A 16,934-nucleotide genomic window follows, 5' to 3' on the forward strand; every position below is an offset into this window, starting at 1 on the left:
GGATATCACAGCTATTAAAGTTAACTATTTACATATAAAAAAGCTTTCTTGTTTTCTTTTTAACATATTGATATATTTTAAAGTTAAGTTTAAAATTAACGGCAGCTCAAAAATATTATTATTTTATAATAACAAACTATATTTTGGTATAAGCTAAATCTAAACTAGTGGCAAACTTTTTCTTATATTTACAAAATATAAAAAGATTAAGCAATAAGAAATTATGGATTCAAATTTACATTAAACCTCTCGAAAGATAAATTAATAATAAAATGATAGTGAAGTTGTGGATTACCGTAAACTAAATGTGTCCATTTTATATTTATCTGTGGCACTTAAAATTATTACAAGTTATGCATTTCTTAGATTCAGAAATTCCTTATTCCAATTTTATGGTCAAAACATAATATAAAGTGACGCTTTTTACGTTTACTTAAATAATACAATTAAGATAGATGGACTTTTGACTTAAAATTAAGTGCAATATTGTGCATACCAGCCCGGCTAGCATGGGCAGTGGATAAAAATTATATCCCCGATTATATCCACTGATTTCTATGACTTCAGTTGATATGATCGGGGGATATAATTTTTATCTACTGCCCATGCTAGCTCTGAAGCCCGAAGTTTATCAAATAGGTGCAGTTGATCAAAGTTTGTTCTACAATCAATCGAGACTACAAATTAAGTATCAATTTACTTTTGTTTTAAAATCATCCAAACATACTTTTGTGCATAAAAATAAATACATATCAAATAAAATTCAGATTTTTTTTTAAACTTTATTATATAATCGTTTTGGAAAACACATGCAATTAATTGCAAATTGAAATGTCAAATACACTAGGTACAGTACGGTTTTAAATTATATTATGTACTCGTTAAATTTTGTTTCAGATTACTGAAAAATATAATTCAAAATAGAGAAATAAATTAGGTAAGTACCTAATAATTTTCAGTAACAGATTTTAACAATTTTCTCTATCTAAGCTTTTCCGGGCTCTTTTCTGGGTCCAATAATTAATCCAGTAGGTACCTACTTGTAATGCCGTTAATAATAATTATTTTGAATGTAACTCAAAATGTGACAAAAATTTTTGTTCCGAAATGGGCAAGCTGAAAAAAATTCATTATTTAAAGCTTGCTCTACTTTTAAGCAAACTGTTCAATACTTGCGTGCTATACTTATTAATTTACTTAATTTGCATGGCGGCCATTTTGAAATTCGCCATCTTGATTCTTTTATTATAGGTTACTATAGTGGCAATAGAAAATGTACACACTGTGAAAATTTTAACTCTCTCCATAGTAGTTCACGAGATACAGGCCTCTGACAAACAGACGGCCAGTGGAGACTTAGTAATAAAGTCCCGTTTGGACTCTTCGGGTACAGAACGCTAAAAGTCCCTGTTTTTTGTAGTCTAGTCTTTTCAATTTAGTTTCTAGTAAGCATAGGATTTATCATGATGTTCGCGAGAGCGTTGCGCCGTTTCCGCCATGCGCCGGCGCCTTGGGCGTGGTACTGGATCTGCCGATACCAGATGCGCGTGCGTGCACTCTCTTCCGCCTGTAACATAGAGAAAGGGATTTTATATATTCTGTTATGAATCAAATTATTTGCGGGTAGGGTAGTTCGAAAGAAGATTTATTTCTCAACTGGCTTTATTTGGGTTCTAGTCCTCAATAGAGCCTTGAAAAAGCACACTACAAAGAGAGGCACACTGCAACATAGGACTCTAACTATATGTAGGCCAGCTAGGTAATACGCTAACTCAGTGTCTGACACTGAATGATAGCCACCGTTGTTAGTTGGTTCTACATTGCTGCTTCACTGGGTGATATTAAAATATTGTTTCGTAGAAAACCTTCAATGGATTAAAAAATTAGCTCGGTTGCTATCATTCATTCGCTTCTTCGTTTCGCAATTACCGGCCTCGGTCAAAGTGGGTGTACTATCTACTCCTAAAAATATACACAGAAAAAGAAATCTACTATGTAAATATGCAAAAATGAAGGGGTTCGAAGACTTTGAATGCTTAATAAAAACATAGTGACCTAATGAGAGGTAAAGTAAACATTCTAAAACTGCAAATTTAGGGAACTCAGTGATTTGATATATCCAAAAGGCACTAAAACGGCGTCAAAGTAGATGCTTTTAAATTTCATAATATCTACAATCTACATGCTGCGTAACACCTACAAAATTCTGAATAAACATTAAATAGAAAATGTTTTTAGCCAATTTATGCAAACACATGTTAGCTATTGTCCTAACCGCAGGCGCGTCACAAAAATCGCGTGCCAAATAAAGCGAGCATCTCACTCGTAAATAAAGTGCAATGGCTTGTGCCAAAATATATTGCAAGTGCTGACTACACTGCAATGCATAAACGTTGGCACTGCCCGGAGTCAGCATACTGCTTTTAGATAAACGTGTCAACGTAATATTTCTTTGACCAAAATTATGATTAATAAAAGTTTTTCCTAATTGAAAATGTAAGTAATGAGAGTGTAACCAGAACGCTAACTTTATTTTGATTTAATTTTGTTTGTTAAATTGTTTGTTTTTATTCATTATATTTAATTCAAACTTATTGAATAAAGTTCGTAAGCAAATAATACTTAGACACAATTTAAGAAAATTCACAAAAATCATCTGCCCAATTAAGTTATTCAAGTAAAGTTACACATAATTTGTTTTGTTTGTGTAAACATTACTTTCCCCGAACCAACAGTAGGTATAATCAACAGCTTCTTAGCATAATCAAATAGCGTAGATTCTCGTCTCTAAATTGTTTAAAACAAACATCCTCAAGAAAGTGAGTAGGTAAGTATCCGACAAAATTAGATGTAAATGCATGCAACTTTTTGAATTCTCGTATGAAAAACTAACCAACGACGGCCCCTAAGATGCAAGCTATATATCTGTACCATTTGGCCATGAATCTATCATTTTTGGAATATATTTTCCTTCTACCACCGCCAGTACTTAAATTTATCGCAGAACTGTGGACTGGGGTACCTACCCCAAGGATAACGAAAATTCAGCATCGATAAGTGACTGTTACATTTATATTTCCTTACCAGAGCAAAGTATGAAATCTACGCAATAACTTAGTTTAACTCATACCTTAAAAATAAAGGAATCCTTAGTCGTAATCTCGTGGACTTCGAAGAAGTGTTCAGGCTCGTGGTCCGCGGCGACCACGCAGCGATCGAGGAAGAGCGGTTCTCTCTGCAACGTGTATCTTCCTGCCTTCTCTCTCACTAACAGCAAAGCAGCCTCTCTCACTCCACTGCGTGCGAAAAGAGCTTCTCCTTCTCTTTCTCTCGCTTCTCTGTCTCTGGCTTCTCTCGTTTCCCGTAATTCGTTCGTTTTGTGAGCGATCGTTGGCTGGAAGTAGAAATGATAGTATGATAAGTTTATAAACTAGTCCCAATCTCAAGTTTAAGGTGTTTCATGAACTAATACAAAGTACTTTTTTCCCGGAAAATCAGAGTCCCCAAAAGATTTTTAAGGACTTGTGGACTAAAATCCAATAAAATATAATAAATGATCTGTCATACACATTCAAACCTCCAGGCTAGCCACTTTTATCTCACAGCCCGTTGCAACTTGTCCGCCGTCGGGCCAGCGTTTTGTCGGATGTTCCAGTAGCAGAACATTTTCAGAAAAGTGTGAAAGCTTCATATAAAATGTTCTGCCACTGGAACATCCGATTAAAATCCGGATCCGACGGACGACAAGTGGACACTGGCTCTTAGACTACGCCAGTTACCCGCTTACCGCTGCCCATCGAAAATACAGTAATCGAAATCGTAAGTAATATTTTTTGTCAACTCAACAGACCGAAAGAAGTTTTCATTTCAAAAAGGGATGTAAAAAGGAATAATACAAAAAAATAGGTTCACCTTTCCATTAGTTACCAAAAGGGCGTTGATCGACATCAGTTTGATCGTCCGACCCTTGCGCCAGTTGTTGTCGTTGGGTTGTGTAAACAGCAGCTTGCCCTCCATTGCAAACCTTTAAAACACATTAACGACACTTTAATAGGAATGAAAGGTTCAGAAATTAGAATTCGTTTGAGTTGTGTACTTATCACAAATTAATTTCAACAAGTTTTAACAGTTAAGTGTATCAAGTAATTGAATCAAATAATGTTAATGATTGTAAATTTTTTGTATACTTAAAATGTTATTTACAATAGTTATGTGCTCAAAGTACATTTTCTTAACAACGGCTTAGGGCCAGCGTAAACAGATGGAGTTAAGTAGAGCGAAATCTTTTTACAGCAACTCAAACTTAGATTTTACATTAGCCTTTGACATGTGAAAAGTGGTAGATATACGGAAAATAATATTCGGAGAACGCGCGCCGCGCTTGAGTCCTCTGCTGTTATAAATAACTAGCCGATGCCCGCGACTTCGTCCGCGTGGAATTAGGTTTTTAAAAATCCCGTGGGAACTCTTTGATTTTCCGGGATAAAAAGTAGCCTATGTGCTAATCCAGGATAGTATCTATCTCCATTCCAAATTTCAGCCAAATCCGTCCAGTAGTTTTTGCGTGAAGGAGTAACAAACATACACACACACACACACACACACACACACACACACACAAACTTTCGCCTTTATAATATTAGTGTGATTAAAACTTCGCTTTGCTCTGCCGTCGAGTAACTCAAAAATTGCTTGAATTAAGTAGATAGATAACAATAAAAAAATATTTCCCAACAGAACTTCACCTAGCATCATCATGATTCCAATCCAGCACATCAACAGCCATCTTCCTCAGCCTTATGTCAGCGACGTGCAAATCATGCGCCGTCCGTCTCGCTGCAGCAAGTCTTCTCCACAACGGCACGTCCCTCGCAGCTGCAGCAGCGGCGGCGGCGGCAGCGTTGATCTCTTCTAGTCTGGATTCAACGCAACGCTGAGCACCCTTCACATCTTCTCTTTCTGATGCGCAAGTCGGAGTTGCACGGTACAGCCGCGAAAGAAGGAGGGGATATTTTGTCACGCGTTGAACCGGCACCTAACGACAATTTAATGTATTAAAACTTGAATATCAGACTAAAACTATATAAAAAGTGAATTTCTATCATCAAGTTGTTATAAGTCTTGAATAAGTAAATGAAAACTCTGTTCTTCAAAATGAAGATTTACATGATGTAGAATTGAATTGACTAATACTTCACATTTATATTAATTAAAAAAGGTCAAAGCATACAAAGGCGTCTATAAACAATACAGACAATAGAAGAGAACTACAAATTTTCACATCCATACAATAATTTTACTTCAACCCGTTCATGCTATGAATGAAATATAAATCTCTTAATTTAAAATGAAAAGAAGAGGCATCCTACCATGAGGAACGAGTTTAGATTCATCCTCCTCAGAACCACATTTTCCATTTGCGAGACGCGCAAGAATATCCTCAGGAGTTCCTTCTCCTTCTCCAAACCGGCTAAAAGCAATGCGGCGCCTGCTTGTTTTACACAATATGACTGAAAAGCTGTCAGCATACCAGAACACTCCAAGAGAATCTTACCAACGTTTACCGTCAGTAAGTCCTGAAAAACAAATAATAAAAATTTAAGAGAGGATGAAGAACGCTGACAATGAAAATTTCCTTTAAAATATCTTTATTGTTAACGGATAAATTAATGTTATTAGATCATAAAATACCTCATCCCCCTGTTCCACGGCGATTTCGAGAGCATCTCTTAGTTTTTCCGATAACACTTGATTATTATCTATTAACTCTTCAACGTTTAAAAAAATTGCGCTTAATTGTTCCTGTGTCAGTAAACCAGCAACTAACATGGGCTTATAAAATTCTTCAAGAATAATTTGTAGATCACGGCCATATTTCTCTTCAGTTTCCACAATTTCTGTTATTATTTCTTTTCTTTCAGTTCTCTTCTTAGAACATTTTCGACATACTAAAGGAGCATACACTGAGCCTTAAAATAAATAAACCAATAATTAAATTACATAAAAAAACTTAAACATAAAGAATATAAACCTTACACATCGAGGAAATCACATAATTGTACCTTGTTCAGTAATTTGAGTTTCAACCGCAGTATCGCAATCCTCACATAAATGAATTGGAGCATCCTTGTCATTCATCATGCTATTTGGTGTGATTTTTCCTTGCAGTCTACTTCTAGAAGATTTACTGGTTTCAGAACCAACTCCAGAATCATTCCTCTCAATTTCCGCTGAAGGTTTTTTACATACCAGAGTCTTTTCTATACTGTCTTGATTAATTATTAAAGAGTTATCTTCACTTGAATCTGATGCATTAGATAGCTGACTGGTGTTACTGCTAATTAGTTTAGATTTAATTGCCTCAGATTTTTCTTTCGATTCATCTAACATATTGGAATTGTCATTTTCATTAGCATAATTTGTAATATAGGTTTCTTCATCATCGATTCCTCTTTCTTTAGCATCTACTAAGTAAGATAGTATATCATATTTGGATGCACCTTCGAAAATTGAGCGTGATCCACTCCGTTTCTCGTCATCTAACGACAGCAACGAATTAGGAGGAGGATTTGTTGGTAATGGTGGAGGCATATCTCCAATTTCTTCATAAATTGGATCACTATTTAATCTAATTGATTCATAAAGATGATCGTCATCCGTATTATTTGCTATTTCAATGTCGCAAATTGCAGCATCTACTAACATTTGGTAAAACTTTGATCTCGTAGAATTAGTGTCATCTTCGGTTGACAATTCACTAGCTGACGCATTATAACAATCGGACATTGGTTCCATGTCTGAAAAAACTCCCATGGCTCCGCTCTCGTACTCCATACTTTCATAGGGAGCAGAGCAGCCTTTATCATCATGTTCTAAGCAACCACTACTTTCATGTGCACTATTTTCTTCCACTAAAGTCGTTTTCGTCATATGATCTGCCTTTTTCTCCTTTTGACTGTTTTCTTTTTGAACTTCTTCTTTTAAATTTATAAGAGAGCTTTCTATAAGTTTTTCTATGGTTGCTTTGCTGCTTTCTGTCCCTTCTTGATGTTTGGTCTCTTGGAGTTTTATTAACGAGTTTTCAATTAATTTTTTAACTAGATCTGAATCAAGCCCTTCTGCCAAGTGTGAAAAGAATGGATCATCAAAGAGTTTAGTGATATAATTACCACTTTCAGAAGGTTTGCTTTCATCTCCCATATTCCTTTGATCCCCGACTTTTTCCAAGTTACTGATGTTATCTTTTTTCCCACAAACATGAGGTATCAGGTTTCTTCTCACAGCTTCAACTGGATCATTTAAGATAGAAGTTATATCATTTTTATGAAAAGATTCTAAATATTGATTTTTATAAGCATCATTGCAATAGTCTTCATATGTATTTGATTCTTCTGTTTTATCAATTTGCCCTGGAAACTCTGCTCCAATATATATTTGACTTTTTGACTTTTTAAGTTCAGGTTTTGGAGACCCTACACTTATAGTAACCGTGGTCCCCGTTTGATAAGTATTACAGGCATTACTATAGTCATCATTTACAACTACTGATGAGAGATATATTGGTGTATCACCCCTAACATTCATAGTGGAATAGCATTCATTTCCGTTAATTTGTATGGAGGTCTTTCTTGGTTCTATTTCCAAACTTTTACAAGTCTCTTTTCTTTCCTTTGGCTCATCGAACTCATCGGAATCAAATTGTTTCACTCTAAGTACAGTTTTTTGTTCATTGTCATTTGTATCTGACCATTCATCACTAGTTGAACTTGCGGAATTGTGACGCACAAATCTAGTTTTAACGTAATTGTGTTTCTTTGATTTAGATTTTAATCTTGGTGGTGGTTCTGGAGAACCTGTTATACCATGGCGTAAATTTTTCAGTACTTTACTTGTAATCTCACTACTATCGCTTAAATTTCCGATGTCAATATCATTTTTACTTGGAGAGTCTTGAACGTTATCAACATTTCCTTTGATGTGGTTTTCGGAACTTACACATTTTTGTTGCGATATCGTCTCAATTTCATTCACAAATTCCAAAAACACTTGACTTGTATGACAGTGTTTATTTTTAGATCGAAGAGCCATAGTGTCTAAAAACTTTGGAGGAGAAATGCATATAGTTGAAGCTAACCTTTCTGATTCGGAGCGACGTAGAACTGGAATTTTAGGTACATTATTATCTGAAAAAAAAAATGAAAATTTAATTTTTTAGTAATATTTACGTATATAGTATAGGAATATATTTCTATTCCGAAGCATTCCTTTACCATTCATCCAATCGTAATGAAATTTCATACAGTTATTATTCGGACTTGAGAAAATATATCTGATAATTACCATTAACGTACAATAGATGTTGTATTGCAACGCATAGTGGGTAAGTATCACATATTATTATTGTAAAATTATTTAAAGTAGTTTAAATTACCTTCGTTGTTTATAGGAATAGCATCAGTTTCTTCTTTTACAGTATTATTTGCTATAATGTCTGTAGCAATTTTATTTAGCTCTAAATTGATTTGCACATCTTCATATACTTCTGAATCATTCTGGATATTAATGGTGTCATTCAAATATGTAATATCATTTTCGGCTGCTTCTAAACTATGGCTTACGACATCACCTTCAGCAATTATTTCTTCTTCCGTTTCAACAACGATGCTTGGTTTTTCTTCCTTGAAGTTATTATCGTGTAAATTTAAGTCTGCTGTATATATTACTTTGGTTTCTTCATTTTCGACAAGAAATTGAACTCTTTTTCGTTGATATATATTTTGAGATGAATTCAAGCTCTTATCTTTAGGTTTCGGAAGATAAAACTGTGAAGAATTAATTCTTTTACTTTCAAATGAATCTTCATTAATTTCAACTTTATTTTTAGTGTCATTAGATTCATAGTTTCTTGGTTTTTTAAGAATAGATTTAATAGTATCGGAATTGTGATTTTTATATTTAGGGCTGCGTGAATAATCAGTGGTGGGCTTTTTATTAAAGTTTTTTTCCGGTAAGCGCTGATTGTCACTTTCACTGTCATCTTCAGTTTTGTTGTGTCTTACTCTTCTCGGTGGTCTTTTCGGTGAAACACTTTTCTGCTTTATACGATTTGCATTTGATATACTTGCTACTTTTTTATTACTACTTTTACCTAATGATGCTAATTTACTATTTTCATTTTTTATGTTGGGTAAAGATAAGGCTGAAGACATATCAGTAGATTTAAAGTCATAATTTTTGAGATCATAATTAACAGGGTCATATACAGATCCTTCTTCTAAGCTATTGGTTTTTAGTTCATTTGACACCCTTATTCTTTGTCCACTAATCGCTTTAACATTTGTATCAGATTTAGACTTATTTAAAGGCCTAGATTTAGGAGAATCTTGAAAGACATCCCCAAAATCATCGTCAAACTCAATTTCGACCATAGACTTAGAACTACTACTCGTTTTTACCAACTCGTAGGGATTTATATCGCAAGATAATATGGATTTCTTTTTATCCGTTGAATTATCTTCATCAATCCATAGTTCATTAACTCGGCTCACTGATTTACTTCGACTTTTGCTAATAGTTTCTGGACTTGGTTGTTTAGCTTTGATCCGACAGGGGCTTATACTCTTGGCTCGAGATCTCGTTGTTGAAAACTGACTCCCAATACGAGTTTCATGTGGAGGAGCTAATCTACTTCTACGCATTAAGTCATACGGATCATTATCGCCGTTGGGTTTAAGAATACTAGGCCTAGATTTAGTGTTTTGAACTCTGACAGTACCAGCTCTTAATAAACCACCAGCATCACGATTGACTTGAGGACCACGCACAGTGCCACCTACTAACAATCGTGGACTTTCAGTTATAGTTAGTGGCAAACGAGATCCTTTGCATTTCTTACATATACTGACTTTGGTAGAGCTGGTTTTCTTCGTACCGTTAAGGTATTCAGGACAGGAACATAGTATAACAGCATAATTATGCGGAGTTGGTTTTTGAGGAGTACTTATTAGAACAGGTCCGGGAACTTCCGGATATGCTGAGAAGACACTCGGCCTTCCTGTTGGAGTTTGGGTCCTCACGGACCCGTAGAGCCACGTTTCTGCATACTTCATGGATTTCGACAATGCTGAACCACCTTGTCCACTAATAGTTCCATACATATAAGGGCTCTCGGGTGACTTCTCTGAAGATTTGGAGCTTCCCGAGGTATTGAGTCTCAGTTTCGAAGACCATTTTTTCGGACGCGTACTTTCAGGTGTTTCGTAAATCTGTAAAGAAAAATAAATAATAAGTGAAAATTCATTAGAATTTTAAAAATAACAAGCTACCTACTTAGTGGGACGTATATTAGTTTCTCATATAATAATATGTACAGATATGTCTGTCAGTTAATCTGTCGTATTAGTATAGTACACCTGACCTTAAATTGCGTGATAATCACGTAGTCAATCGTGAAAAATAAAACATTGTATTATAAAACCCACTTAGGAGACAGATTTTTCCATTATTGCTTTAACAAAGCCTTTTTTCATTCTCAATCAGAAACTCCCTATCAATTATTATTTCTTTAGTATTTGGCTTGAATGCCTTAATTTCATTTGTTATACAAATGAGGTTCAACCAGTTGAAAACGTTTTTTGTAATCATTTTACAATAGTTCCCTTTGTGCCAGCCTCAACTAATTAGCAAAGTCGTCTGAATTTCGAAAAGTTTGGTTCAGAACAAAAGCTGGTGTACTGATTTGATACAATTGCCAACATTTACACCTTAAATTGAAGATTCTTTAAGTGAAACGTTATTTATTGTTTGTTACACATAACATGGTTAATTTAACTTTAAAACATCCACTAGAAGCATATAAAATATATTTGGAAGGCTTCTTAAAAGGTTTCATGTAAACTGCTACAGTAATACCTATTTTACTTGAATTAAGTACTGTATTTTCTGAATCAATTAAAGAGAAGTGTAGGAGTGTTAATTTTTAGATAGCTATGAAAAAACTGTTATGTGCCAACAATGGCAACGTAAATCCTTATTAAGCTATGCTCTAATGACTCTATCCCACCATATTGTTCTACAGGACAGTGCCGGACAATGCATGATCGGAAACTAGTGATCACTTAGTCCACTCCAGGATTCACGTCTTCGGATTCCAATATGGGGTAGTTAGAGACTTATGGTACAGCTCTTGGTATGAGTAGATTTGGGCACTTTGTAATAGTTGTAATTTTATTATCGGATGAAAAACGTATGCAAAAAAATATACCTGTAATGTAAATATGTGTCTCCGAATTCCGAAACATTAAATACTCGTTGATCTAAATCATTTATTATCTTAGATGTCTAGGTTATTTGACTTTTTCATCACTACCTATCGTTAACACACAAGAATATTGCATGCAATCGAACTTACCAACTGAAGTTCGATTGTAATTTGTGAGCAGCTTCTTTCGACGCTATTTATCTTATATAAATGCGAAAGTGTGTTCTCTTTTGTTGGTTTGTCGTTTGATCAAGCCGCTACAAAGCAATGATTCGCTTGAATTTGCGCATGAATATTGTGAAAAACCAGGAGAGTGAATAACGCTACTTTTTATCCCGGAAAATCTTTCGATGGAATTTTAAAAACTTATATCCACGCGAACGAAGTCTCACGCATCAGCTAGTAAAAAAATATTTTAAGCATACCGTTTTAACAATGAATCAGGTTCTGTAGATTAAAAAGAGCCTTTTATCCAAACACAATCAAACTCGTATTGTGATTACGGTACACTATCCACATCAAGTAACGAGGCCAAATTGGGTTCCGTATCGTATTGGGTATTACGCGGTTTTCAATTAACTCCTACAATCGGCGGGTGGATAACACGGTATTCATCGATGTTACCAACTTAACGATAGAGATTGTGCTCGTGAAAATAACCAATTACATCGGTAATACGGTAAAAGTATCAATTCATAATTTAAACATTTATTAACGGAAATAACGAGCCTCCTGCCCGCTGGATCGATGACCTGAAGAAGGTGGCGGGGAGCAGGTGTATAAAGAAGGCGGAGAACCATGTTTGGTGGCGGCGCGCTCTTGGAAAGGTCTATGTCCAGCAGTGGACGCATACAGGCTGATGGATTGGATTGGATAAAATTGCAACGGGAAATCCGAGTCTTCTTGAGTGAACTTGTACTTGTCCGTCTGTCTGTCCGTCCATCTGTTTATCTGTCCGTCCATCTGTTTGTTCGTCCATCTGTCAGAGTCTTATAACTAATGATTTACTTACTTGAAATTTACAAATATAACATCCTGTGACTTAAATAGTTGAAATGTACAGAGGTTCTCTTTACAACGACAAGGCATAAGGCCGGATTTTTGAAATTCGCACGGGATAGGAACCAATTTGTACTAGACTCTTTATAAGCTGTTGTTTGTAGATAAGATAACACTTAAATTAGAGGCACCTCTAATTATTTGAAGGCAGTCTCACAAATACGCTGTATTTAGTTGCAAAAACAACTCAGACCGTGTCGTGGCTGCGGTTGCCAAAGCTCAGCCACGATCGAATTTAGATAACTAGCTAGGCTTGAATTCGTTGTTACGTTATTTTATTGTCACGAAAGTAACAAATAAGGCAAATAAAGCCAACGTGTTATCAAGTAATTTAGAACGACTTCAGTCTTGAGCTCAGTTTTAGTTTAACAGTCCACCTATAATATGGGTACCTTCAAGTCAAGAGTGAATAGGCAACTTCTAGGCAAGCGCGCTTCATCTTAGGCATCATCACTTGCTAGAAGGTCTGATTGCAGCCAAGCGCTAGTCTATATAATTAAAAAAAAAAAGTAATATTTCAGTTGACTGAGGCAAAGACGGTTATGGAGTTTGTCCTATAGCCTATAGGTTTGTAGCGTACACTGGCAGGCATATGTAGGCATCTTCATTTTCCATAACAATGGAAGAACATTGCATCCATTTCAGTTTTTGGGCATTTTGAGTTTTGATCACATTGTTCAATTTCTTACAAAATATTTGTATTACAAAAATTGAGATACAAATAAATTCTTCCTTGAAGGAATAAGTAGATAGATAGATAGGTACCTACCCATAGCTAAAAAAAGTACTTTAAAATGGTATTTTTTAAATTCCGATACAAGTTAGGCATTGATAGCGATCTCACCTGGAGGTAAGTGATGATGCAGTATAAGATTAAAGCAGGCTAACTTATACCTACCTACCTATGGCAGTTTCTGACAGTGAGTAGTTTATCGTAAGCATATTATATTATACTAGAGGATGGCCGCGGCTTCACCCACGTGGATTTTGGTTTTATCAAATCCCGTAGGAACTCTTTGATTTTCCGGGATAAAAAGTAGCCTATGTCCTTCCCCGGGATGTATACCAAGTCTATACCAAATTTCATTAAAATCGGTTCAGCGGTTGGGCCGTAAAAACGTAGCAGACAGACAGACAGACAGACAGACACTTTCGCATTTATAATATTGGTAGGGATTAAGCATATTACATTAAGTAGCGTAGGTAAGTTCATCTTGTATCAAATTTGAACTAAGTATTTTAACACTCAAGTATTAAAAGGTAAGTACACAAATCCGAAAAAGACAACGAACAAAATAATTAGCCTCCCTACTTAGTCCGGATGGGCCATTCTAAAACAAATTCCAACTCCGATCTAAAGGGGAACCCTTTTCAAAGTTCTGCAAACAATTTGAGATACAGAACAGATTACGCGAAATTGATTCTGCTAATGAATAAGTTATTTGAACGAAACATTTGTTTAGAACGCAATAAAATTAATTGCCCTTAAAGTTGGATTTCTCTCGTTCTTACCAGGGCTCTATCCGTCACTCGCTTCACACAATCGTAGTTCCAATTTCATTTGAATATTAAGTTCTAAAAATATGTAGTTTTAAAATTACAGGGGCTCAAAGATTTGTATGTAAATTTTTAAGACCGCCTAACTTTGAAACCGAATATTTTAACAGAAATCTGGAAAACCACAGACATAGATATTAGTTTCTAGAATATGTCTGCAAAATTTCATGGACTTTGGTTGCTTAATATTCAAATGAAATTGGAACTACGTTTGTATGAAGCGAGTGACGGAGAGAGCCCTCTTACGCTTTCACTGTAATGGGTTTTGGTATCCTGATGAAAGACTGCCATTCGGAAATACTGTTTTAGGGTTCCGTACCTGAATGGTGCCAACGGGACACTATTAATAAGTCTTCACTGTCCGTTTGTTCGTATATCTAGCTGTCTGTCTGTCAGTGGGCTTTATCTCGTGAACTATAATAGGTAGAGAGGTAAAATTTTCACAGAATGTGTATTTCCATTGCCGCTATAATAAAAAAATTCAAAACATCTGCCATGAAATAAAAAAATAAAATAAAAAATGTCTTTTTACGATGCAATGGCGTCACAGAACCTTTTGTGTGGGAGTCCGAATCGCACCTCACTGGTTTCTATCAAAAATACCTACTTCTACGGCCAACATATTTTATTAAAGAAAATACGCATTTTTACAATAAATCTTAAAAGAGAATACTTTAGATACTTGAACGACTTTCATCTTTTAGAGCGTAAGTTCTTATCCTTTATTTTTTTATTACTTGTACCTTTCACCTCAGTTAAGAACGGATGATCTTACTATTTTATAGATTAAAATTATATTATACCTTAATGCTTTAGATATTATAAGTATTATCACTAGGTAGATTATGCCTTCGATTTCGTTAGCGTGGATTTAGGTTTTTTCAAAATCCCATGGGAATTATTTGATTTTCCGTGATAAAAAGTAGTCCTTTTCTGGGACGCAATCTGTACAAAGTTTCGTCAAAACCAGTTAAATTCACTAATTATACTCAGGTTGGCTGCTTTATTACTTGTCTCAAGTTTGTTTAGTAAAGGTTCAATGCACGCTGTGACGTTAGGCAAATACATAACTTCAAAACATGTATTATTCCAAACTTTCTCTTAGGAAATACGACATTTTCGTACTGTAACCGAAATCGGAATAAAGCTGCGAGAATTTCGCGAAGTATTCTCAACCAATCCAACAAACTATCAAACAGGCGATACAAAACCAATCCCGTGTTCGCGCAGACCCGCGGAAAACTTCGCGTTTCATTCGAATATATCGTATTTTTCTTCGAGAACTCGATAACAGGGTAATTCCAGAACTTTCTTAAAAGGTTATCGGATACTCGGGTTGGGATCACATAGCAACTTCCCACGGATGCGTTACTACTGCGATTTACTTGTAGTCTTTTTTTTTACTTTTCAACAACTGCAGTTTTAACAAGTGTAAATTAAAAATTTATAACACCCCCGACAAGTGAAGATTACAGTAACTAGAAAAGAGCTGATAACTTTCAAACAGCTGAACCGATTTTCTTAGATTATAGCTAAGAACACTCTCGATCAAGCCACCTTTCAAACAAAAAAAGGTAAATTAAAATCGGTTCATTAGTTAAGGAGCTACGATGCCACAGACAGATACACAGACACACAGATACACACGTCAAACTTATAACACCCCTCTTTTTGGGTCGGGGGTTAAAAACATAAAATAAATCCATATTAATATTATAAATGTGAGAGTGTGTCTGTCTGTCTGTCTGCTAGCTTTTCACGGCCCAACAGTTAACACATTTTAGTGAAATTTGGTACAGAGTTAGCTTATATCCTGGAGAAGGACATAGGCAACTTTTATCCCGGAAAATCAAAGAGTTCCTAAGGGCCACCAAGCTGCAAGTAGCTACACTAAGGGATTCTTAAAGGCCCATCCGGTCAACTCATTTATGTGAAATTTGGTACAGAGATAAGTTGCGTCCCAGAAATTGACATAGGCGACTTTTATCCCGGTTGAAATTCCATTCGATGAAATATCATATAGAATATAGAATAATATATAGAATTTTTGTTCAAAATCTTCCTCGAAAACGTTTTTTTATATTTTTTCATGCACACCTTTATAAATTGAACTATAAATTTTTCCAATATTGGTTATACTTTGGTTTGGTTTTGATTGGTTTTTTATAACATACCATTTCATTTTTGCTGAACACAATCATAGCATTCATTGACTTTTCAATCATCTTATACCTAACCATCATTTCCATTTTATTACGTGAATAGGTATTAATTTCCGATCAAAATTTTGTGTTTCGTATATTTGGTTCCAATCTGTAACGGATTATTCAGCTACTTCTACTATACTGGTTCTTATAGAAGTTGGCTTCTATGAAGACAAAAATTAGGTAAGTTCCAGGTTCCAACTCCATAATCCTGATGATAGCCCTACGAATAAAAAGAGTGAGGTTCTGCTGGTTGTGGAGTGGATGTTATGGGTATAGCTAAAGTATAAAGTTTGACATAGACATTCATGTCCGAATCAAATGCCTGAGAATCTGTTTCTTACGAATAAAATATTACAATCTAGGTATACTTTTGTATATTAGGTACGAACGTACGAATATAATAATCGTATAAATAAATTGTTATATTATTCGATTGTTATATTTTATTCGTAAAAATAAATTCATCAAAACTATTTAACCTAAAAGTTTATTATTTTTCTTGTTAAATAAATTGTTGAACGCTCTCTTTAAAAAAGTAGTTGATAACCTAGATGTCTACAAAAAAAAACTCATTTTAATAAACTCCGGACAGTTCTACAATAACAATAACCTGATTCTACAAATAAACGCTGAACTAACCTCGATTTAAACAAAAAAAAAAGAATTCAACGTAAATGGAATACAAAAACAAAACCAGCACACAATAGGTATCCTAACAAGTGAGCGTAACAAAACGACGGTTTCCAGTCCCGTTCCCACTTTCGAGTGATTTCCTCGCATCGCGTTACCGTAACGTTACCTCGGTAACTGAGCCGGTAACATGCGATACCTTTTGCATATTTCTCTTTTGA

General features: G+C 35.1%; 1 protein-coding gene across 1 annotated transcript in view; it reads right to left on the minus strand.

The window, feature by feature from the left end:
* Nucleotides 1-321: 321 nt before the first annotated feature.
* The window catches only part of LOC123868082, a 169,358-nt gene continuing 152,745 nt past the window's right edge, over nucleotides 322-16,934 (minus strand). The window contains exons 5-13 of the mRNA XM_045910434.1: nucleotides 8,432-10,265; nucleotides 6,063-8,183; nucleotides 5,692-5,969; nucleotides 5,370-5,576; nucleotides 4,746-5,035; nucleotides 3,913-4,024; nucleotides 3,131-3,394; nucleotides 1,346-1,567; nucleotides 322-1,161 (exon numbers count right to left, since the gene is read on the minus strand). Of these exons, the coding sequence (XP_045766390.1) occupies nucleotides 1,436-1,567; nucleotides 3,131-3,394; nucleotides 3,913-4,024; nucleotides 4,746-5,035; nucleotides 5,370-5,576; nucleotides 5,692-5,969; nucleotides 6,063-8,183; nucleotides 8,432-10,265 (5,238 nt within the window). The 3' untranslated portion in view covers nucleotides 322-1,161; nucleotides 1,346-1,435. The remainder of the gene's footprint in view (nucleotides 1,162-1,345; nucleotides 1,568-3,130; nucleotides 3,395-3,912; nucleotides 4,025-4,745; nucleotides 5,036-5,369; nucleotides 5,577-5,691; nucleotides 5,970-6,062; nucleotides 8,184-8,431; nucleotides 10,266-16,934) is intronic.

The sequence above is a fragment of the Maniola jurtina genome, chromosome 9 (assembly GCF_905333055.1).
Source record: "Maniola jurtina chromosome 9, ilManJurt1.1, whole genome shotgun sequence".
In the NCBI taxonomy this organism is placed as follows: Eukaryota; Metazoa; Arthropoda; class Insecta; order Lepidoptera; family Nymphalidae; genus Maniola; species Maniola jurtina.